Genomic DNA, 24,132 nt, shown 5'->3' with positions numbered 1-24,132 from the left:
ATAACTTGCTACTCCTTTAAAATACCTCAATATAATATATTCTCCTAGATTAGAATTCTATAGCATAACATAAATCTAATGGTTGTATCTTAGCATTTCGTATTCTGCATTGAGAACGTTAAGTTATATTTAAGCTCTATAACAAGCTTGCTGGTTTTATTCGGTACAGCGAATCAAAACAAAACAAAAACCATGGCAACTCCTATTTTCTCTTGTAATCAAGATGTAAGAAATGCTTATTGGATCCACAAAAAGCTTTTACAATACAAAGTGTAAAGCCGTGATGCAAATACTGGCCATCTCCAACCGGATTTAGTGAAACTGTCTGCGTTGTTTTAAGAAGGGTTCGTGGATCTGTCGGAAGTGTATCGGAAAGCCGCTTATTCAATATTTTTAAAAGCTCATTCACCGCACTGTGCCTTATGTTAAATGAGGGAGCCCATAACTGTAGATACTTCAGGAGTTTCATAGTGGCGATTGTCTCATCTTCATCGTGTTCAAAAGCACTGAAGGGGTTTTTATTTCATGTATCTGAATAGATTCGTTTTTTTTATATTGGTAATAATTTGCAGAGTATTTTTTGTTATTGTTGTAGTATATTTCTTATCTGTGAATCTTAGGCCTCTGATAAAGATGATAGTTGTAATGAGGTTTTGATGAAGGTCTAAGACTGCTTCAAGTTTTATATCGGTCATTAAAAGTATGCCATAAAACATAATTGTATGTTTTGTTTTGGTTTTATTCTGCAGTTATAAGTAGTGATACAGAGCCACCTTACAGCTACCGTTAAAACTATGAAGTCTGAGTTTTAAATTAGTAGTCATAAAAAAGTTTTATATTCCACTTGACGGCCTGATTTTATGACAAGCACACAAAACCGTAATACAACCACAGGCTGCAAGGGATGCAATGATAAAACAATGATAAAATAAGAATAAATCTTCCAAGCATTTAGATTGTTACTTGGGGTGTTCTATCATTATAAAAGCAACCATAAAACCATTAGGTTTAGCATTAGAGCAAAAAGCATTTATTTTTGCTTTTTAGGCGTTTTAAAGTGCATCATAAACTCCCCAATTACTCCGTTCACAAATTGAGCTTAAAAGATGGTTCCTCATAGTTAATAAAAGTCAAATTTATGACCAGGAAATCTCGAAGGTTGAAAAATTCAAGTCGATTTCAGCAAAATTTACTTCTCCAGCACATCATCAACGACTGACCATCTGACGGAGAAGAGTAAAGTGAGCGGGACCTCGAATTCATAAAACATTGTCGAAAGTTGAAAAACATACCAGCCTTCTTCAGATCTTGCGAATAGATGACAATCGAAATAACAACCGACAGCAAACCACTGAAACTGTTAGTTAGCGGAGATTAGCTGGTTTCCGATCCATAGCAGCGATTTTATTCGGCGAAAGAATCAACTCTTCGAAAATTTCATTCAAGCGTACATCCCTGCATCGTTGGATGGTGCACTTCTGTAACCATCCGGAAGAAGGGGATCTTTTTCGCTTCGAAATGTGAAATGTTGCAAAACAGTATCGCAAACTATCTGAGTAACTGCTCCCACTCCATCGGTAGAAAACTGCCTGGAAGAACCCTGCATCGCACAGCGCAACTAAATATCGAAAGATAAACAAACTTTCACGTTTAACTTTTTGCAGGCAACTTTGCCTCCATAAATGCTGCCATAAATTCATACTGTGATCAAGCAAAATGGCTTTAGATAAATACAATTTAAGCTGCAAGTTTGTTTCATAGAAGCCATTTTAAAACCTTATGAATTTGTTAAGGATTTCTTGAAAGCAAAACAACTTTTTCACAAATGACCCATGAAAATCAACTTTTATGCCACCGCCATGTTACAATTAGTTTGCTTGTTTTTTACAATCTTCAATTTTCAATCTATAGTTTCTTGGATATAACTATATTATTGGTAAATTTAGCAATGAGCAAACATTTGAATGCGAAAATCATAAAAACAAAAATCTTGCCCTCCTCGATCTGAAGAATAATTTTTTTTTTCAATTAAATAAATAGTCAAATTGATGCTTTACGAGGGCGGACGTATTTTTTATTTTCGATGTTTTCACGTGCATTTCACATAAAATTTAATAAGGCACTTAAAACTAAGCCACTTAATGAGAACTATTGTAACTAATTTGAATATTCAACAAGATTTTTATACCATCAGTTTCTATTTTAATTATTTTGATAAGATCGGATTCATAAATCATTTTCTATCTTGATTAATGCTTTCCTGTTGCAAGCGGCTAGGGGAAAAAGCTCGGAAATAGTTTTTATTGTTGCTAAATAGCTTTTGTTGTAGATTTCAAATGGTTCTCAATGCGTTCGTCATACAACCTTTTGCAGTAAATCAATCTTGAAGAGCTTCGAGAATACACCCTTCAGAACCTTCTCCAGGGTGGGCCAACTAGACATATTCTAGTCTTAATGAGGTTTTGGTGGATGCATTAATGACAAAATAGCCTGTTGTTTTATAGTTGCTTTGTAGTATTTCATAAAACTTAAAATGTTGCTAGGGCGTCATATTAGAAAATGGGGAAGTTGTCAGTCTTTTTGATATGATGTCTTCACATAAAGTTCAATCGCTACTCTAACGCTCGACCAAAGTTTAATTAATTTAAGTTTTCCTGTAGACCTTCTCAAATAATAAACCGTTGTCATTAAATTTCAGTTGAATCATCCTATTTATGCCTTTTTCTTTAAATGTTGTTTTCAGTTGCTTTTAAAAGAAAGTGAAATTTGAATTCATCGTGCAACATAAACAGTTTGCGAAGCTTTCTCTTACATAAACTAGGCTTGATGCCCAGTGTCTAGTTTTTCAATACATAAGTTATGACGTTTGGCAAATTGGTCCGCGCCACCTCCCCCTGCCCTCTGCCTGCTAATCAAACAACACCCCGTTCACTTGGGTAAAGATCGTTAAACGTGTCTCAGTTTAATTTAATTTGGCCAAAATAATAACCACTAACTTTACCTACTGCTGAGACAAACGTCTATAACGGCGGTATACAACCTATAAGTCTATGGCGCTTTACTCGAAGTAACATTGTTTCATGTATTTCCGCGGCCGGAACCCCGGTGAACCGACCCTGCGCCATTCCACGCCCATCGTATAAAGAAATTAAATTCATTTGGCGTTTTCAGTGCGGCCACCGGTGCTGATGGTGGCAGTTCAACAACTGGTTCCAGCTGGAGCAGAACCACGCGCAGCCAAAGGAAAATAAATGAAAAACCATCCACGGTTAGTTAACGGATTTTGTATGCTCTTACTTTCTTCTAATAATCTTAGACGATCGGCATAAAGCACAAGCGCCCGGAAGGTGTGAAAATCGTAAGTCTGGTCTTTAAAGAGAAATAACTGAATTATTGCCGCGCCGGTTGCTGTAGATCAGTGCCGAAAGGCGAATCGAAATGAATGCACTGTTACAACGTGTGACCTGTTCGTTTCAATGAGTTTGCTATTATGATCTTTTCAATCATGCCTTGTGATATCTAATAAGTTAACAGGATGTGACTAAATATTCTTCGCATATATTAGTAGAAAAGTCTGTTTGACAAACTCTATGACACTCAACATCGAATAATTCAAGATTTAAAATCTATATGACACAACTTATGATTTATCGTATACCAAAATGCATTTACTCCAAACTATGCCACACGGAAATGGCCGACCCTTTGTACGCGATCATCTTCCTCCACTGATCCTGCTTGATCTGATTGCAGCTGGGAGCATTCGGGCCCATAAACACCTGCCCCAAGTAAATCTTCTTCCCGACCTTGCTCTTCGCAGCCAGTGCCACCCGTATCGAAACGTGATCCAAGTTGCTCTCACTGCTCAGCGGGAGCACAATCGTACAGTCCTCCGGATTCCATCGGGTCGACAACGCCGGACGGAATGGTTCCGATTTCCACGTGGCCGATAGGATCTCATGCTCCAAAACCGTCGTCTTCAGGTAGATCTTCTCGCTGACCGCCTCAAAGTCCTCCTTCACCTTGATTCCGCATCGGATTTTGGCGGTTGAAATTTTCAAACACAGCCCTTTCTGATTCTTTTCCTTGTTCTGGACACTTTTAACAATCTTTTTGACACCTTTGAAACTGAACCGGCTCTTGTGAGAATTGGAGCTTGGCACGGGAGATCCGCAGGCGGGTGGATCCTTCTTGAAGCGAAACGGGTTGCTGAGGGAAGACGACGATGACGAAGAGGTAGGCGAGTACGGTCCATCAATGTTGAACGACAGATCCTCTTGAGAGGTTTTCTCACTGTCCAGATGGACATCGGTGTAATCGCACAGCTGCAGGGTTACCTCCACTTGACCTTTGACACTTTGGAAAATCTGAAAATGAACGACAATCAATGGCATCCGGTCTCAACGTGGAACAGAGAATCTTACCGTAACCCGGCTTTCCGCCGGCTGAGTCACGGTGATATCCTTGATCGGTAGCCACATTTCATCGGTTTGGTACAACCGCCCGCGGCACACCTCCTGGAATGCCTTCGGTTCCAGGAAGTACGTCACCGATCCGATGTTCCGCTGGCTTTCGCTTGTGGTCAGTTTTTTGAGGTTTTGCTTCTGGTCAAAGTTGGCAGTTTTCGAATCGGGAGGTTCCACATCCTTGACCAGCTTACCGATGACCGGTTTGTCCTTCAACCGTTGGCTGCCCTGCCGGATGAAGGTCATCGTTTTGTGCTTCAGGGTGGCCTGGAACTGTGGATGAGTTTAAATTTTTGTTAATTTACGCGTAGATTGGTTCGGAAGCTTGGGCGAAATTTTACCCCCGGTGGCAACTCCAAGAGAGCGAATACCGTGAACACGACAAAGTTGCCGCTGAAAAGTTTCTCCGGCGGTGATTCGTCCGGTTTCGCTTTGGACTGGTTTTTCTTCACGCGGAATGAAGATCTGCAAAGGAGGAAAGCAAATTGTGGGAGAACTTTTTTTTTGCAATGCATCTTTCTGCATTCTTCGGAAATATTGGGCATTAGGATTGAAGCAGTTAACCAAAGGATTTGCGGTTTTAGTTAAAAACTTCAAAAACTTACAAGGTGTGTACATTGACGTAGCTAAAAAAAAATACTGGAGGGGGCCTAGGGGTGGAGGGGGGATTTCTGTGTTTTTTTTTTTTTTTTTGTTAAGCTACATAGAGAAACTCTGGAACTGTCATTCAATCAAAAGGCGTCAAAGCTATTTTTTATTTAAGGTTCCTGTTGGATTCATTTCCGCTTCATCCAATTATACGACCAATTATGGCAAAGCTTACCATTATTGTAATGGTGAATATTACATTTTATTGTATTAATTTCATAACAACGTTCCGGGGAGCCTTATAAGCATACTGATTTTGAACAAGCAATGATCGTTTGTTCAAGCTTTTTGTAACGAAATAACATATTGTTCGGATATCATACGGATTTTAAGGATCTCAAATTAAACAAAATTCTCATGAAGAGCTTTGAGTAGGTTGGTTTATTTCCTTTAAATTCCGTTATAATTGCTTATATTTTGACAGATCCGCGTATTTCGTCTGCTACTTGCAGACTTCATCAGTGCCAAGTACTCAACACTACTTGGGACTGATGAAGTCTGCAAGTAGTAGACGAAATACGTGTATATGTCAAAAGATAAGCAATTATAACGGAATTTAAAGGAAATAAACCAACCCACTCAAAGCTCTTCATAAAGGGGTTCCGTTAAGAGGTTCGACAAATTTAAAGGATTGAAAATTCTCATGTTAGATACGTCTAAAGGTTAGATAGAATTTTGTTCCTAGATTTTAATTAAATGATCCATATTTAATCATCAATCAAATCTCAGAAATAGGTAAGAACACTTAATTCTAGGACTTTTCATTTATAATTTAAAAAAATGTCCGGCTTTGAATTATCGCAATGCACAGTGGTCTAGAAAGCAAATTTAGATGGAAAGATGGATTTTGAGCTTGAAATTGAAACTTTAGCTAAAAATTGTCTTAAGCAAAGTTGATGCTATTAGTTAGGCGCTTATTTAAATGTCAAGAGATACTAGGGTGGTCCTTATGATAAATAAAATCAAAAAGTTAACTTTCTTATTTTAAAAGATAGAGACATATGTTTCAAGAAAAAATTGTGGCTTATTAAATTTCAAATAACTTTGAAAAAAAGTTTTAAAAAGGTTGGAAAATAACCGATTTTGAGCAGTTACCTAGGGTGTCTCTAAAAAAATCAGTTATTTTACTCTAACTTTCTTATTTTAATTTTTATGAAAAAGTCGTAACCTAATAAATTTTAGATCTGTTTAAGATGCACATTTTGACGCTAAAGGACGGAAAAATATTAAACCTGTGTAGAGTAATTTTTCAAATACGCGTATCTCTAGTTGGGGCAAACAAAAAAAAATATCTTTTGATTGCATTTGAAAGGACACATTTTGTTTTACCTTGTGAAAAAAAAATTAGACGTATGTTATTTTTTGTTTTGGAGAAATTCAGTTTTGAAAATACCAACGTTTACATATTTTTGTACAAATAAAGTAAATATAAAAAAAAACATATTTTTGTAGAGCATATAGGCCGACCCATACGAGAACAAGCGTTTAAACCGTTCTGAATCAAAATTTCATGCACACATCGTCTTTATATTATATTAAGATTTGCAAAATATGAATCATACTCTTGAAGGCTTTATAAATTCATGCCCACGATATTTGTGTATTCTAGGATACATGTTTAATAATGCGTTCAAAAATGTCTATGGTAGATCTCTAGAACCAATACTAGCAATTCAAGCAATTTTAAAGTCATAAGCAGAGTCAAATTGCATGTTCAACGTAATAAATTGTGACGTATTAAATATCTTGCTTCATCATCAAGAAATAGAGATAAGCTTCATCCCATCCCAAAATCAAGAAAAAGAGATAAGCTTGACGGTCGCAGTTCTAAGTACAAACCAACCGACTTTTTTGGTGCTGCAACCGTTGAAAAAATGCATCCTAATTATGAGAATAGTTCTCTCCCCCTGTGAGAACTGTCAAATTGTTACGAATCTACACGCCGCATTAATGTCCGTGAAATTCTACTTGGATAGCTTGATTGTCAGTACTGGAAAATCACTTACGCAAAATAAAATTCATCAAATCGTGACAGCTCCATAGAATGCCAACCGATCGTGGGAAGAGCCTACTCCGTTTTTCGCCTAATGAAGCTGTATTAGTAATCGAAAAAATAACGCATTAGTGCATTAGTGTGTTAGAGAAATTCTGTCTTGAGAACCTCATAGCAGAAAAGTTAGCTGATGCTCGATTTGTCAAAATAGCTCCAATTGTACTAACCTTTTCTTTACTGTGACTACATTTGTTTTTATCTCGTTTGAAAGCGCTAAAATGGAAGTTCCGCGAAGTGAAATCGTTGAGTTTTGGGTGCTTGGGAGCAGTGATGAAAATGTTATAAATCATTTGCTAGATAAATATCCTAATATTTGTGTCCCGAGTGCTGAAAAAATCATAAGAATTGAAAAACTTAACTATTCGACGCGTTGGATGAAGTGCAAACGTACACTTGCGCGGTTCCAAACAAAAAATGAGAGATGTCTTAAGGGAAAAGTGTTTTTCCCTGCTAAGTATCCGAAAACTAACCTAAAACGACAGTTAAAACCGTTCTCCGAAAGCTCCGACAGGACAAAGAGAAACCGTTTACGAGCGGTTCGAAAATTTTACCACCGAAGAGCTTAGATTTGCAGCGGCATCTAGCGCAAGAGAAGCTGGTCGTCGTCTTGCTGGTAAGATCATAAAAAAAATTTCGGAAAAATCCTAAAGCAGATCCGTCTACATCGTTCGCATCTAAGAATAACGAGGTAGTAGCATTGACTCCTGAAGAGGCTATTGGTTTTATCGTTAGAAACGACCTCAGCAAAGCCCAATATCATGATGTTCGACCATCCTTGAAGTAAAGAAACTTTGCTATCCTTCTGGTATGTAGATAAACAGAAGGGAATGATATAATATTAATTCATTTCATTACCATAGGCATCTCCATCAAGTCGTCCGAAGCGGATGTTGTTCTCCAAGACCTTGTTGACCACACAGTAAAGCGTATTCTTGAGTTCCTTAAATATGATACTACAATACAAAACAAAGCTTTGGTTCTGGTAATGAAATGGGGATGTGACAGAAGCTCGAATCACTCCAGGTTAGGCACTTCTTCACTAAATTTTAAATAATCGGTTGATGATTAGTATAATAAGATCAGTGTTGGCAAAATCAGAAATCAATTGATATTTTTCCGCTCTCATGGGCTCGCAATATCACGCGTGATATTGGAACAAAATATCATGCTTGATGTTGATTTTACAAGCTCCTTTGATATTGCGAGACTATTCACAACGTGCAAACATCAAGCTGAGAGCTGACTCGACACAAACATGATTCTATTGCACATCGTTTTCTTAGAAAGAGAAAGCATACTTTGCTATCTCTTTTTAATCTTCACCGATGGCAGACGCGAAGGGACTGCTGCAAGCCGTTATGGAAGTTTCGGTTGCATTCGGGTGTAAAGCAAAAATCATTAAACTTAATCTCACCACAGCTTGATGAGATTTGCAGTTGGTGAGTTTTGTTAGCTTGATATTCTGAGCTGCGATATCACAGCTTGTAAAATCAACAGCAGTAGTTTGCTTGTTGATTTTTGTCTACGAAAATCAAGCGTGATCTTGGGCGTTGGTGAAATTTCATTTTTTAATATTTTCCCAACACTGAATAAGATTATGACGTATACTTTCTACTTAAGGTTCAATTTACTTTGATACATTTTTTAAAAATTTAAAAGCAGTTTTTTTCTACGCATTCTTTTAGATTGCAAAAAGCTCGCGTCATTTTGTGTAAAATATCAAAAGGAATCGAATAGTGCGAGCTTTTTGCAATCTGAAATAATGCGTCGGAAAAAACTGATTTTGAAATTTTCCAAAAAGCATCAAAGTAAATTGAACCTTAATGCTATGTTTAGTAATTTGCAATGGCAGTTATTATTTTTACTACTTGCTATTTTCCAAGATATTAAAATATAAATAATTACACGTCTCTTTACATAGGTACCATCAAGTTTGCTATGATGAAGATGAGGATGGTGATCTGCGTGAGTATATCGACTCAAATATATTTGCGGTTTCAATCGCTCCATTACGTCTGTCCGAGGAAACCAATGGGGTTCAGCAAATCATATGGAACAATGATTATCCTTCTTCTGTTTGTTTGTGTCGTCCAACATCATTGATCTTTGAAAAAGAGAGTGCTGTTCTCACTAATCGAGTGATTGTGAAAATGAACGCAGAAATTCAAGAGCTTGAGCCGACGAAAGTAGGCTGTATATCAATTATTACAAGAATGTGTTTTACCATGGTCGATACAAAAGTGATTAATGATTTGTTGAGCACGTATTCTCAATCTTGCTACATTTGCCTGCGTAGTGGGAAAAAACTTAACTTAGCTCTAGAAACAGAAGACTCAGTTGACCCACAAAAGTACAAGTTCGGTGTGTCGCCACTACACGCGTACATTCGATCAATGGAAATGTTGTTGAAAATAGCTTACCGTTTGTCCATGCAGACCCCGAAATGGAAGGTTTCCAAGAAAAACTTAGAAGTTTAACAACGCGAAGAACATATCCGTTCAGCTCTCAAGGAGCAGTTGGGGTTACGGATAAGCGAACCTCGTCCAGGGGGAGGCAACTCCAACTCCGGAAATGTCGCAAGACGTTTTTTTCAAGAAAGGGAAGCAGTTGCTAGAAATACAGGGCTTGATGAAAATTTGATGGAGAGGTTTTTCGAAATTCTGACACTGATAAACAGCAAGGCAGAGATTGACGTGGCAGCATACCAAGGGTATGCCGAAGAAACCCGAGTGATGTATAATATTTTATACAGTTGGTATGCGCTGTCTCCAACTGTGCACAAATTACTTGTGCATGGAGCAGTGATTATCCAACACTCCCTACTCCCGGTTGGAATGCTTTCAGAAGAGGCTGGGGAATCGAGGAATAAGAGTATCCGAAATTTTCGAGAAGGGCACGCGAGAAAGTTTAATAGGAAAGTCAACATGGAAGATGTTTTTAGGAGGCTACCCAACAAACTTTGAAAGTTGAATAAGAGCCTATTCAGGCAAATTATGCTTCTTCAGCTAAAAAATAGCTTATTCAGCTATAAATCAGCTCAAATTGCTTGTTGGGTATTGTTAACATCCGATCCTGTCGTATCTTTAACAAATAGGAAAAAAAAACGATGTTTTTCAGAGCTCCATCTCCCGGAGCAGGCTAGGCAGCTTGTTTTGTAATTCAACTGTTTTTTTTTTTTTTGTTTTATATATGCAATAAAATCAAATAAATCTAACAACTCTTAATATTTTCTTTAATATAAATATATCCATTACTCAATATATATCAATCAGGCATAATAATAAATACAGGTAATGATCAAAACAAATAAACTGATCTTTATTTCTTGATGATGAAGCAAGATATTTAATACGCCACAATTTACTACGTTGAACATGCAGTTTCACTCTGCTTATGACTTTAAAATTGCTTGAAAACCAATACTAGAGATCTACCATAGACATTTTTAAACGTATTATTAAACATGTATCCTAGAATACACAAATATCGTGGGCATGAATTTATAAAGCCCTCAAGAGTATGATTCATATTTTGCATATTCTAATATAATATAAAGACGATGTGTGCATGAAATTTTGATTCAGAACGATTTAAACGCTTGTTCTCGTATGGGTCGGCCTATATGCTCTACAAAAATATGTAAACGTTGGTATTTTCAAAACTGAATTTCTCCAAAACAAAAAATAACATACCTCTAATTTTTTTTTCACAAAGTAAAACAAAATGTGTCCTTTCAAATGCAATCAAAAAAAATTTGTTTTGCCCCAACGTGAGATACGCGTATTTGAAAAAAAACCCTATTTTTCATAGAAAAACTTAAATTACTCTACACAGGTTCAATATTCCGTCCTTTAGCGTCAAAATGTGCGCCTCAAACAGATTTTAAACTTATTAGGTTACGGCTTTTTCATAAAAATTAAAATAAGAAAGTTAGAGTAAAATAACTGATTTTTTTTAGAGACACCCTAGGTGACTGCTCTAAATCGGTTATTTTCCAACCTTTTTGAAACTTTTTTTTTCAAAGTTATTAGAAATTTAATAAGCTACAACTTTTCCTTGAAACATATGCCTCTATCACTTAAAATAAGAGAGTTAGCTATTTGATTTTATTGATCATAAAAACCACCCTAGTATCTCTTGACATTAAAATAAGCGCCTAACTAATAGCATCAACTTTGCTTAAGACAACTTTTAGCTAAAGTTTCAATTTCAAGCTCAAAATCCATCTTTCCAGCTAAATTTGCTTTCTGGACGACTGTGCAATGTATGTATGTATGTAATGTATGTAAAGGATACCACTCATTGTTGCAAGGCACAGCCATTAGACAGTGGATCATCCTCCAAGTATGACTTGATCAAGTGCGATACCTGGTTGTATTCAATTTACCATTGTAAGAAGGGCCAAAAACGGAGGGGCGGACCCGTAAGCAGATACACTTACGCGCAATCCGCGGGATCAGGAGAATCACCTTCCAATGATAAAATCCTACAACCCGATGTAGAACAAGCCATCATACGAGGGAACGTCCCAATGAGTGGGGAGAAGAGCCCGCCGTCAATTCACGAAATGTTAATGACAGGGAGTTGGCAATTCCACTCTCCCCATCCAAATCGCTTCAATCCGGTGCCCTGGTGGTCCCATCCCTCCCTTTTGCATTTAATGTGTGTATATATATATATATTTATATCGGCATTACCCGTTAGATTTTGTCAACACAATTTTGCCTTCTTAGCTTTTCAAAATCTTTAATAAATGCAAATCTTATCATCTGACCTATTCCGCGAGTCGTGCGAATCTCCACCACCAATGAGTCAACAAAAGTCACGCACTAGTGGGGTGATTCTCCGTGCAATCAAATGAAGAGTCACCTCACACGAGGCGACCACCGTCACCCTACTAGCGACAAAGAGCCATACTACTCGCAGAACAGGCCTGCAGGTGACGTTTAAAGCTCCAGAATTTTACTGAAAATCTAAGAAAATTATTAAACAGAATTTAATAATATAACTGCAGAGCACAAGCAGTTTAAATATACTGAGGACGTGTTGCCAAAATCGAACGGATACTTTATATGTTTATTAATTTATCTTACCTTGATGGACCAACTACTTACCTGTCCTTAATGGCCATAAGCTCCAATCGGTATTTCACGGTAAATCCGATCACGATCCTTTACAACATTTGGCCGACACCAACGCGCATCATCGCAACCACTCAGCAGTTTCTTCCTCTTCACTAAATTGAAGGGCTTCTAGGGAAACTATTTTCTTGCGGACCGCGTTGCGGTCGGACTTCACTGTTCTTCTCCTTCTTTTTCTCTTTTAACCCCTACTACGAGAAGATGAAACACCTATGTGGCACTCACTCTTCTACAATTAAAACCGCTGCCGCTCTCTTTCACCGTTTTCTTTTTGCTTCTCTTTCTACTCTCTTCGTCTCACAGAATTTCATCGCCGCTTTACTCTGTATTCCTTTAGGGTGCTCACTCACACACTACTGTTTGCCGCTATCTTTTTGGATTTTTATTTTCCCCGCACTATCAGCTTCTTCTTTTCTTCCCCTTTCCTGCCTTCTCGCACTCGAAATTATCGCTACCGTTCGTCGTGGAATCAACAATTCTCCGCTCCCCTCGCACACATATGCACACTGGGCCTCCCCGCGTAGACCCTTCGCCCCTTCAGCAGCAATCCTGCCAAAACCAGTCTCAATCACGCTTTTTCTTTCTTCTTCTATCACCGCCACCGATTGAAACCGTCACGCAAATTATAGCGCATCACCTGCGGATGTTAACCGCCACCTTATCTTCGTATCACTCCACCAATCGGCCTCCTAATCCGTATTACCGGACCAGCCTTCTGTCGAACACTTTCCTCGAACCAGCAACAGCACTGAACGCAGCAGCAAACAGCACACACGTCCGACTCAGTCGGTAGTCACTCACGTCTGTGCTTTCTGGACGACTGTGCAATGTGTACAAATAATCAATACATTTAGGACATAGGAAATAGTTCAAAATATATGTCAATGAACTATCCTGAATTCTGAAAGTTTAAATAATAATAGTCATTAACAGTTTTGAGATCCCAAACTCACATGCTTTCCAGATTCTAATGGTTGATGAAAAAAGAAAATTATAAAGCATTTATCTAGAATTTTTTCTATACCTCGGACAACCTAGCTTGCGAGATCACGGAGTTTGATATAAAATCTAGATTGAAGTCCCACATTTAACTTTAATTCCGATCGAAAGGAATGAACTCCTAACTTGTATGATTGTGCCCCTGTTTGAATTACTTTCTACAAAAGCTTATTGGGTTATATTAAGTATTTATTTGAAATTGAGTTAGTTTTGGTTGAACTCATTCGGTGCCAATTTATTATTTACTCGTCCTTTATACGGATAAGAGCTTTTTCTTTATTTTTATTTTTTATATTATCAATGTTCAATGTTCTAAACCATACACACTATATCGCGCTAATTCTTGAAAAAAAATTGCTAAGTCACCAGTTTTTCCTATAAAAAATGTACTAACACGTCATGAAATCTAGATTCACCATTTAAGATTTCATAAGTTTCTTTTAGCTGGAGCACTTTTGAATACTTTTTGATCAACCTGCAGTCTAGAGAGAATATATGACAGACTTCATTTGTATTTTCAAACAGTTGGAGATCTGCAGAACTTGATCAACCAGAAGATCTTAGTTGAAGATGCTAATTAATAACAGACTGTAGTGGTAATTTTTATACGATAGATGGAATAGATGAAAGTATAGAGTTGATAGTCCCGTAAGAGTACGGCAGTGTGAAAATTCCATATTGATAGTAGAATTTCGAGCTAAGACAACTTTTAAGGAAGGTACAAATCGGTTTTTTCATCTCTCTTTACCAAACTTCCCCTTTTGGAGAGGGATGGTAAGGGGTGGCCCCCCCTAGCCACCACTGACAAAAAGAGATGAAAACCGACCGCTCAAGTACCAACGATGTGTTTGAAACAGTTCTACCGATTTTTTACCGCACTTCAGTTGTTATTTGAAGGAAGACATCCAGTCGTAGGTTTTGGAAATTGCAACTATTGTTTACCCCTACCACGATATGTGCTCCTGTCATCGTCGACTTGACGATCTTGAGGGGGCATGGGTGGGGTAGGTGCTTTTTTCCTTTATTTAACGTCGGTCTCTGTTCCGCAATCTAGTGCCAATCACCGACGAACATCGATTGCCATCCATTGATGGCAATCGAATGTGCAGGAAGGCAGCTTCCACACCTGCGTAGGATATCGCACCCATTCAACACACATGGGCCGGGACCAACGGCTTTACTTCCCTTCCGAAGGAAGACGTGACCAGAGATTTTTATGCCTCAGAAAAATCCCACCGACCTCGGCTGGGATTGAACCCAGACCCATCGGGGTGTTAGAAAGCAGTCACGCTTACCACTACACCACCGGCGCCGGCTGTGGGGTAGGTGCTGCTATTGTACCTTTTGACCAATGACAGTAAATGATGGTAGGCTCCCATCCAGAGTTATGTACTTTGACTATATGTTTAGTATTACAGTCTGTTATTTCAAATTAGCATCTTCAACTATGTAAATCGTTGACTTCACGCAGAAGTAATACTAAACATATAGTCAAAGTGCAGAAGATCTTTTGAATCTTACCTGCTGTTTATGAAGGATGTCTGAAATAATATCGTGTAACCTATGCAACGTTCCCTCAACATCTGCAAAACTCCCTTAAGCTTTACAAAATTTTCTCAACTTCTACTAAGTTCCCTGAATTTATGTCAATTTTTTTTTCCATTTCTCTTAACTACTTCTGAAAAGACTCCATCATCTACATAAATATATTCTTGAACACCTGGAAAGTTCCTTGAAATTTAACGAATTTCGCAAAACTTTCTAGAAGTGCATTGAGCTTTTTTGAAGTAAGATCTCTGATGAACTGCAACGCAGTTCCTTAAACTGAAGATCTTAAAAGTTGGCTGAAATATTGTTTTAGATCTTCTACAAAATTCTCTGCATTTATATGAAGTTTTATCCAGTTTCTCAAAATGCCACGAAATTCCTGCACTTCTACTTTTCTCGTTGATTTTCAGCGTATGAAATTTCTTGAACTTTGTGTCCTGCCCTATTCCAAGCTCATGAGAACAAGTATTCTGAAATTATATGAAGATCCCCGAACAATAATGAGGTTCACTTAAATTAAATAATGTCTTACATCTACGAAGATCCCAAAACTTAAATAGAGTTCCCACTTCAACGCAATTTTCTGAAATTTTCCAAAGCGCCCTGAGTGTCTACGATTTTTTATGAAGCTCCATTAAGTTCCTAGTTTTATTAATTTCAACAATGTTCCCTGAACTTCTTAGAAGTCCTTGAAGTTTTACGAAGTTCCCTGAGGTTAAAGAAAATTCTCGATGAGCATTTCAAATAGTCCTATCTGCTTTGATCGATTATCTTCATCAGTTCCTATCTTGTGCTTAAAACGTTGAACACAGCAGGGAATGCTTTTTAAGTTGAGTTATTAATGGAAGGAAGAGAATTCCCTGAACTCTTGGCCAATTAAAAGAGCCTGAAGACCAGTGTTGGCAAAATCAGAAATCAATTGATATTTTTCCGCTCTCATGCGCTCGCAATATCACGCGTGATATTGGAACAAAACATCATGCTTGATATTGATTTTACAAGCTCCTTTGATATTGCGAGACTATTCAACACGTGCAAAAATCAAGCTGAGAGTTGACTCGACACAAAAATGATACCATTGCACATCGTTTTCTTAGAAAGAGAAAGCATAGTTTGCTATCGCTTTTTAATCTTCACCGATGACAGACGCGAAGGGACTGCTGCAAGCCGTTATGGAAGTTTCGGTTGCATTCGGGTGTAAAGCAAAAATCATTAAACTCAATCTCACCACAGTTTGGTGAGATTTGCAATTGGTGAGTTGTGTTAGCTTGATATTCCGAGCTGCGATATCACAGCTTGCAAAATCAACCGCAGTTGTTGGCTTGTTGATTTTTGTCTACGAAAATCAAGCGTGATCTTGGGCGTTGGTGAGATTTGATTTTTTGATATTTTCCCAACATTGCTGAAGACATCTTATTATGCTAACGATCAAATGTCGATATAATATAAATTCTCGACTTTATTTCTTCTTGAACACTTAGAAAAGTGAACATGCATAAAAATCAATAAAAATAAAAAGTTACCTCGAAATTGCTTGACAAAATAACGGTGTATAAAAAAAAACACCAAAACTTCCTGGGGGGCTGGATAATTCTGGAGGGCACCTGGCCCCCTAGCTAGCTACGCCAATGGGTATGTATCTTGGAGGCCGTATTCCAGAGATGCTTCAATGGAATTTTGGAATTTCAAATGCCAAAACTTGAACTATTATTATACACCAAATTGTCGTTCCAACTTATCCAAGAAGCTTTACTCAAAACGTCAACTCAATTGGATGCAATCCCAGATCGTTATTATTTTTTGCCTGCTACACAGCAAAAAATAAATTTTAATATTACATCCAAGTGGATGCACTTCAATCATGTCGAAAATCTCATGTAATTTTTATGGCCACACATATAAACAAATGCAGTAAAAGCAACGTAATGTCAGCACATGCACTGTATTAATGATAATTTTTCCCTTTTTGGCAAGTAATATTACACCATATTTTCGACACGATTGAAGTGCATCCACTTTGATGTGATATTAAAATTAATTTTTTGCTGTGTACATTTCATTCCTGACCCACTGTGCACTGTAAAAGCTAACATTACATTCGTTGTAAGAAAAAAATTCAGAAAATGTAAGAAACCGACCCTGACATTAAATACACATGCCGATAGTTTTGCGTGTAGGACCAGCATTCCCCCTCGCAATACTCACTTGTGACTAGCAACCAGCGGAAACCGAAACGTCTCCCCGAACGTGGGCCACGACGTAGTTTGAATCGACGAGTCAAACTTGGCCGTACCGGGAAACAGCTTGATCTTAATCATATACCCCTCGACGCTTTTCAGCCCAAAGCTGACCGGTAGATGGCGAGCGCCGACCAGATGAACTTGCAGCTCCGGCACAGCCGTCGGCTGTGGCGGTGGCGGCGGTGATGGATTGTTATTATCGCCGTCAGCTTCGCCATTATCGTAGCTGAAACTCGAACCCGGATCGAGTACCAACTTGAAGCCGACCTCCGGTGCGAGCCGCTCGTTGTTGTTGGCTTTGTTTGCCTTTGCTCCACCATCAGTGGAGCTGACGGTGGTGGTGGTGGTGGCTGCGGCGGCTGTTGGGTGGTGGAGCAAGTTTTTCAGTTTATTCATCGCGTGCACTCGGGGATTGGAGAATGATGTCAATGATGTCTAGATCTGCTGCGATGAGCGGAACCGATAGGGAGGGTTGATGACTTCAACCGTAGACTTGGAGGCTGTTGTTGGCTCAGGTGAGGCTGATATGATCGATAATTGTTGATCTCACGCGCCGTTTATTATTCGGGGGTGAATCATTCTGATTGGGCGGTTGGTTTCGTTCGATTCGAATGTTTTGTTGTGTGGAGGAAGCTTGCTGGAATGAGGTAAGAATTGGGATAAATTAGTTTATGGAATTGAGCTTAGAACTTGGTAGTGTTTATGGCATTTGAATGGTTTAGTTTATTGAGGCGATGTGTCCAAAATTAGCATTATGACAAAATTCCTTTTTTCCAATTTTAAATCCATTCCCAAAACATGTTCACGGATCAATCTAACAGCATTGCTATTTGAGACATTACACTAGCAATGCTCAATCACAGATACGCGAAAAAATTTGAAAAACCTATTTTGAATGCCGAAAAGTAATTTTGTCCCAGGGGTGCATTTTACAATCAGAAGTCCTTACTTAAACTTATAGGCCTACTGAGATTATGGTTTTCTTTTGTTTTGGTCTCAAGAAAATACATTCATAGAGCTCATGTCACATATAAGATTTCAATTTGCTTCAACATTCAATGAGAAGATTAAACTGGGTTAAACTTAACCTTCCAAGTACAATAGAAAAAGTGGAAGGGTTTGTGCCTAGGGCACGAACGGAAGCTTGACGTAGGATCGCTAGTAGACTGAAAAAAATAGGTTGAGCCTTTAGTTCTTTTTATTGATCGATAATCAATTATCCTAACTCTTTCCGTTTTTGAATTGATGGCCCTGAACAGGGCCGGTTGTTTTTCGAATGGTGTCCCTAAGAAGGGCCGTTATTTGTTTTTTTTTTCTGGTGTCCTTTTCACCGTTTGGGACAGCCTTGAACACCTACTATGCCTACCAAGCAGCTACTATGTAGCTGATGAAAAATAGTGATTATTGATACCTGTAATTTTAAAAGTTTGTTTGTAACATTAAATTCTGAATGATGATATTACTACTGACCTATATCAGTAAGTATAGGCCGATGGTAAGAGAAACTGGTGTCGGATACTTTACATCTAAGATCACGAATATGTAGCGCAAAGGCCGTGAGTGGTCGGAACAAACGTGTTTGCTCTTAGTTCTTTTAATTATTCGAAAATCTATTATCTTAACTCCTTCTGTATTTGAATTGGTGGCCCTGAAAAGGGCCGTTTGTTTGTTGGTTGTTGGCCCTGAAAAGGCCCTTTTGTTTTTTAAATGGTGGCCCTGACAAGGACCGTTTGTTGTTTTTCCTAGTGTCCATCGAAAGGGTTGTTGGAGTTGGAGGGTACGGAATGAATAGGGACTTATCGCTGTTGCCTTTTGGCGCTCCTTTTATTTTGGCGCTATTTGTTGATATTGCTGTTTTATTTGGTTCAGTGCATGGAGAACTAACACGAAATGCTTAAACGTGCTACCAATTGACGTCTGCATGAAGGTTTACAGCTGGATGATTTACGCAAGTTTATTCTCTCGCGGAGACTCAATGACCCAAAGCTGATAGTGATTTTCCGAACACTGCTATTGGTACTCATTGATGATTCTTTGCTGTTATTTCACTCCATGATTCAAAAATATTTCAATCTTTGTGAACCTATTTTACCCACCATTTTGGGACCTTTAAAGAAATTCTGTAGCGTAGAAATTCTATAACGTAGAAATATAGAGGCCCTGAAAAAGGCCATAGCTCAGCGGTTGAAATTTTGCAGGTGATCAATGTTGTAGTCAGCCTAACGGAACGACTGCAGTGGATCGTTCGAAAGATTGTGAAACTACTCAGAGACCCTCCGATGTCCGCGTCCTGCAGGGTCCTACCAAATTTGTGGTAACCATCTCCGTCGCAAATGAAACTGCCATTTTAGATCGAAGCGAACAAACTGGTGTACTTAGGTATCTCAAGAGAAAGCATACTCAGTTGGCTTTCCTGTCAAACTCAGCTGTGTAACGTTCGAAGGATGTCGTTGCCGTTAATAATGCTTCTCATTCCGATGTCCACGTCCACTTTCTGAGTCTTTCAAATTAGTTGTGACACCTGTCCCCACAGCTAATGGAATAGCAACTGTTCACGTTCACTGAATTACAGTCTGTTTTATACTTGCAGAATAGCTAATTAGGCTCCTCCCTTTTGGAGTATTTTTCGTTAGAGCATTCCTAGTTGCAAGTATGTATATGGCAGCATTCACACCCGAGCAAGGCGTGCTCTGAACAGCATTGAATTTGATTGTTGTCAAAGAACAACTATTGCTACTTGACTTTTTCACACCAGTGCAAGTCGAAGTCAATTGGATGAAGGCAGCCCAGTCATGCTGCCTAACGCTGAAAGCCTTTCCTTCGGTCGATGTGGGTGCATTCGTCGTCGTCTTCGTATTGATGCGATGCGTGCTGTTCCACTCATACGTCGTGTCCGACGCTTATCCGTCCGTTGCTCGAAAGCAAATGACGAAGAAAACAATTTGGCAAGCGTTTTTATTACCGCTGCTTTTCTCCTCGGTCAAGCGGTCAAGCGAGCGGTGAGCACGCTCATGTGAGCATGTGCAATTTGTCGTGTGTTCGATTTGCATTCTATTGTTACGTCCGGGTTTGAGATTTTTCGTTACATGTCTGAATTTTGATTTTTTATTGTGACCCCCAGTATAGAAATTAAAGACGTAGTCCTACGTCAAAAAATTACATCCAGACTAAAAATGACCCCAATGCACAAAGAAGTTTAAAGCAAAATTCTGCCAAATGTATATAATCTAAGGTAAACTTACCAAGAAGCTATCAATTCAAAACCTAAATTTTTTAAAAGGTATGCTGAAGTTTAACAAACCTGAGCTGAGACTTTTAAAAAATCCCAGAAATTTTACCAAAGTCACTGAACTTCCACAATTTTGACGAAATTTCTATGAAATCCCTTCAATTAGTGTCGGTAGTGGTCATTAAGACCTTCTAAGAATAGCACTATGGACCACCTGTTCCGATGGTAGCCTACCGTTCCATGAATGAATGATTAGGGGGGATCTAACAAAAACCTATTCGCTAACGGAGCTTGTAGAGTACTATTGTCAGGCATGGCAAATCATTTGCATTCATTTGGTGCATTCATTTACATTCATTTGTCTCTAACTTTTTTCATCAACAGAATTTCGTGAAATGATGCATGAATTTTTGACGTAGGACTACGTCTGTGATTTCTATATGGGGGTACACTTTGTGAAAACCAAAAATGGAACATGTAACAATTTAAGAAAGATTTTGAACGTTAATAACACAGCTGCTCCTGGTTCAATTTCAATAATTTTATCATCAATCGATCAGAAATATGGCTACGCATCGATAACAATACTCCCGAATGTTGATTTTCAACAAGAAACTATTGAAAAACTGGTAAATGTCCAGCATTGTCCAAAAGCGTTGAATTATCTAACAAATCCACCAATTACCTACATGCATATGCTGCTTCCCCAGCACAGTCGTCAGAGAGTAGTAAGTAGACGAAACAAGTCGAAGTGGCATTCGCCTCCGATCCTCGGGCGCGTGCGAATAGGAAGGATGGAATTGCGTAATATCTTGCACACTGCAAACGCGCAGTTAGCTACCTGTTATATAGACAACCAGCTCTGCCGGTACCACATTTTCTCACTTCTCATTGGTTACTGTCAGTGGACAGCCAATAGGAAACGAGAAAATATGGTACCTGCAGAGCTGGTTGTCTATATAACAGGTAGCTAACTGCGCCTTCGCATAAGTTGCGATTGACCCGTTCAACCGTAAACAACCAGGAGGCATGACTGGTCGTGGCAAGTGTGATAACATTGCATTCGTCGTCTGACTCGACGTGGTGGTGTCCGGTCTGATGTACGAGGAAACCCGAGGTGTGCCGAGAAAATGTGGTCACTGAATACGCAGCTGCCTACACGTCATCATCATCTTCCAAAGACTTTAAGCCATTTTCCAAAAGAGTTAATTTTCTGAACATGTCCCAACTAAAATTCATATCAAAGAGTATAAACAGAGAGAACCCTGCTAAAATTCCTATTCCTACACAAAACACAATTGCTGTAGTTATATCATAACACGTAGTCCTACGTCATCATTGCGTACAACCCAATTGGGCTGTCCTTTGCAGTTTTTGAGGTTTTCAAATTATCTACAACTTTTATCAATAACTCAAATCTGTATATCTTATGCATGATGAACTAGAATGAACAGAGCCCACCATTGTTTTTCAGTGAATCTAAATTACATTCACTGAAAAGTAATAACAAGTTCTGCCCGCTCTAGTTCGTCATGCATAAGAGGTACCGATTTGAGTTACAGACAAAAGTTTTAGCTGATATCAAAATCTACAAAAGTTTAATATATTATTTTACGGAATTCTGTTAGAGGCAATTGAATGTAAATGAATGCACGAAATGAATGTAAATGATTTGCCATGCCTGACTGCCCCACAGTGGCACAAATCTGAATAAAGATGGTCAAAAACATTTTCTATCCTTTTTGACGTTTTAGAGGCCAGGTGTCTCTGGAAGAAGTTGCTTAAAATAATATACCGCATCTTTATAAGGTGATACAGCACGTCATGCAACAATGCACAGTGGTCCAGAATGCAGATTTAGGTGGAATGATATGTTTTGAGCCTGAAATTGAAACTTTAAATTAAAAGTCTCTTCTACAAAGTTGTTCCTTATAGTTAGGCCCTCAGTTTTATGACAATGAATTCTAGGGTGGTTCCTATTATCATTGAAATAAAAAATCTAACTATTTTTTTTGAATAAATTAAGGTATACATTCTTGGGCAAAGTTATAGCTGAGCAAATTTCAAGCAACTTTATCCAGAATAACTTTTTTGTATCTCTTAAATTGGCCGATTTAGAGCTATTTTCTTGAATTGAGTTATACCTCCAATTTTGTCATATTATTGAGAATAACATACGCCCTTTCAAATACCGTAAAAAAACTTTTTTTTGTTTGCCCAACTAGTGATATTAACATTTGAAAAGTGCATATTTTCAGTATAAAAACGTCAATAATTCTTAATCGGCGAAAGATATTGACAAGCTTTGTGCAGCAAAAACTTACGCCTTCTTAAGATCTAAAAGTTATCTCAAAACACTTTTGCTGAGAAATTTGAAATAAGAAAACTAGAGCAAAAAGACTGTTTTTTCAAGAGCCACCCTAGCTAAATTCAAGAAAATAGCTCTAAATCGGCCAATTTAAGAGATACAAAAAAGTTATCTCCAACAAAGTTGCTTGAAATTTACTCAGCTATAATTTTGCCGAAAAATGTATACCTTAATTTATTCAAACAAAAAAGTTAGATTTTTTATTTTAATGATAATAGGAACCACCCTAAAATTCATTGTCATAAAAATGAGGGCCTAACTATAAAGAACATCTTTGTAGAAGAGACTTTAAGTCTAAAGTTTCAATTTCAGGCTCAAAACATATCATTCCACCTGAGTGTTCACTCGGCTGTCGACAAAAGCAGACCACTCTCGATGTGTGCTACGCGATCGTCTGTTTTCTCGGCAGCAACCATTGTGTGGTCCTCCTCATTGTTCTTCATCAGCAGTTCTTTCGGTCGATGCGTCGTCGACTTTGGAAAGCAGCTGTTTCGTGATGAGTGTGTGAGTGCTGACTACGTTTTGCGTCCATTGCTGCAATGGACGCGCTCTGACCCTCGTTGGCGTACAACAATTTGCCATACAATGAAACTACTGGAAGCGGCTCCAGTTCTGATGGAGGAGGCTTTTTGGATAGCGGAAGATAAAGTGTTTATTGTGTTGAACCTTTTGACTATATTTTTAAGATGTATTGTATAGTGAATCCTCGGCTCTGTTAAGTTAATTCGGTTGAGCATTATCAAATAAATTAATAAACAAAAAAAAAAGAATTAAGTATTCATTAGTTATTTTCTCCTACTCGGGTAGGCGTATGATATTTTTCTGTATAGAAAGCTATATCCTTGGGAGGTGGTAGATCGTTAGTTTTGGCAAATTGAGTAGAAATGTAGTAATGGTGTCAATATTGGATGATAAATAGATAATCTTTAATAGTTGATAAAGGTTGAAATATAAAGTAAGATATAGATCACTTTTTCTTTAACTATTTGTTTTATTAACTCTAAATTAACTTTGTTTAATGATAATCATTTCACTGACATATAGAAACGAGAGAAAAAAGAAAAGCAAAACAAGCGTGACGTATCGTATCACCTTGAATATACACCTGAATAATCATTAAGCTAGTTTTACACATCCGAAATCAAATTTTTTCTAGTTACGAGATAATGGGTTCATGTCTTGAACAAAGCTGCAGAACAGATGATTTTATGAATATTTGCTAAAGACACCAAGTTTCTACATCTTAACTCTAAAGAGATATAATTGGTTTTCTTTTAAGACTGCCTTAATATTGGTTATTTGAATTAATTAGTGCTTTTTTTCAATTTGATCAATTTATCATGTTCTAAGACATTGTTGACATTATTAAAATTGCTGAAATTGCTGGATGTGCCAATGCTTTTTATTGACATCTATGTGATATAGGGGAAGGAGGGGCAT

At 38.1% G+C, this 24,132-nt stretch overlaps 1 protein-coding gene across 3 annotated transcripts in view; it reads right to left on the bottom strand.

The window, feature by feature from the left end:
- Positions 1-3,538: 3,538 nt before the first annotated feature.
- Positions 3,539-24,132, bottom strand: part of LOC135700323 (uncharacterized) — a 49,613-nt gene continuing 29,019 nt past the window's right edge. For all 3 annotated transcript variants that reach the window (XM_065220803.1, XM_065220804.1, XM_065220805.1), the window contains exons 2-5: positions 17,061-17,732; positions 4,808-4,931; positions 4,425-4,739; positions 3,539-4,367 (exon numbers count right to left, since the gene is read on the bottom strand). In XM_065220803.1, coding sequence (XP_065076875.1) covers positions 3,669-4,367; positions 4,425-4,739; positions 4,808-4,931; positions 17,061-17,491 — 1,569 coding nt within the window. In that variant the 5' untranslated portion in view covers positions 17,492-17,732 and the 3' untranslated portion in view covers positions 3,539-3,668. The remainder of the gene's footprint in view (positions 4,368-4,424; positions 4,740-4,807; positions 4,932-17,060; positions 17,733-24,132) is intronic.

Source organism: Ochlerotatus camptorhynchus, unplaced genomic scaffold, assembly GCF_037179485.1.
Source record: "Ochlerotatus camptorhynchus isolate MF236.1 unplaced genomic scaffold, CSIRO-AGI_Acam_v1.1 ptg000132l, whole genome shotgun sequence".
Classification (NCBI taxonomy): Eukaryota; Metazoa; Arthropoda; class Insecta; order Diptera; family Culicidae; genus Ochlerotatus; species Ochlerotatus camptorhynchus.
This window is presented reverse-complemented; position numbering and strand designations above follow the sequence as displayed.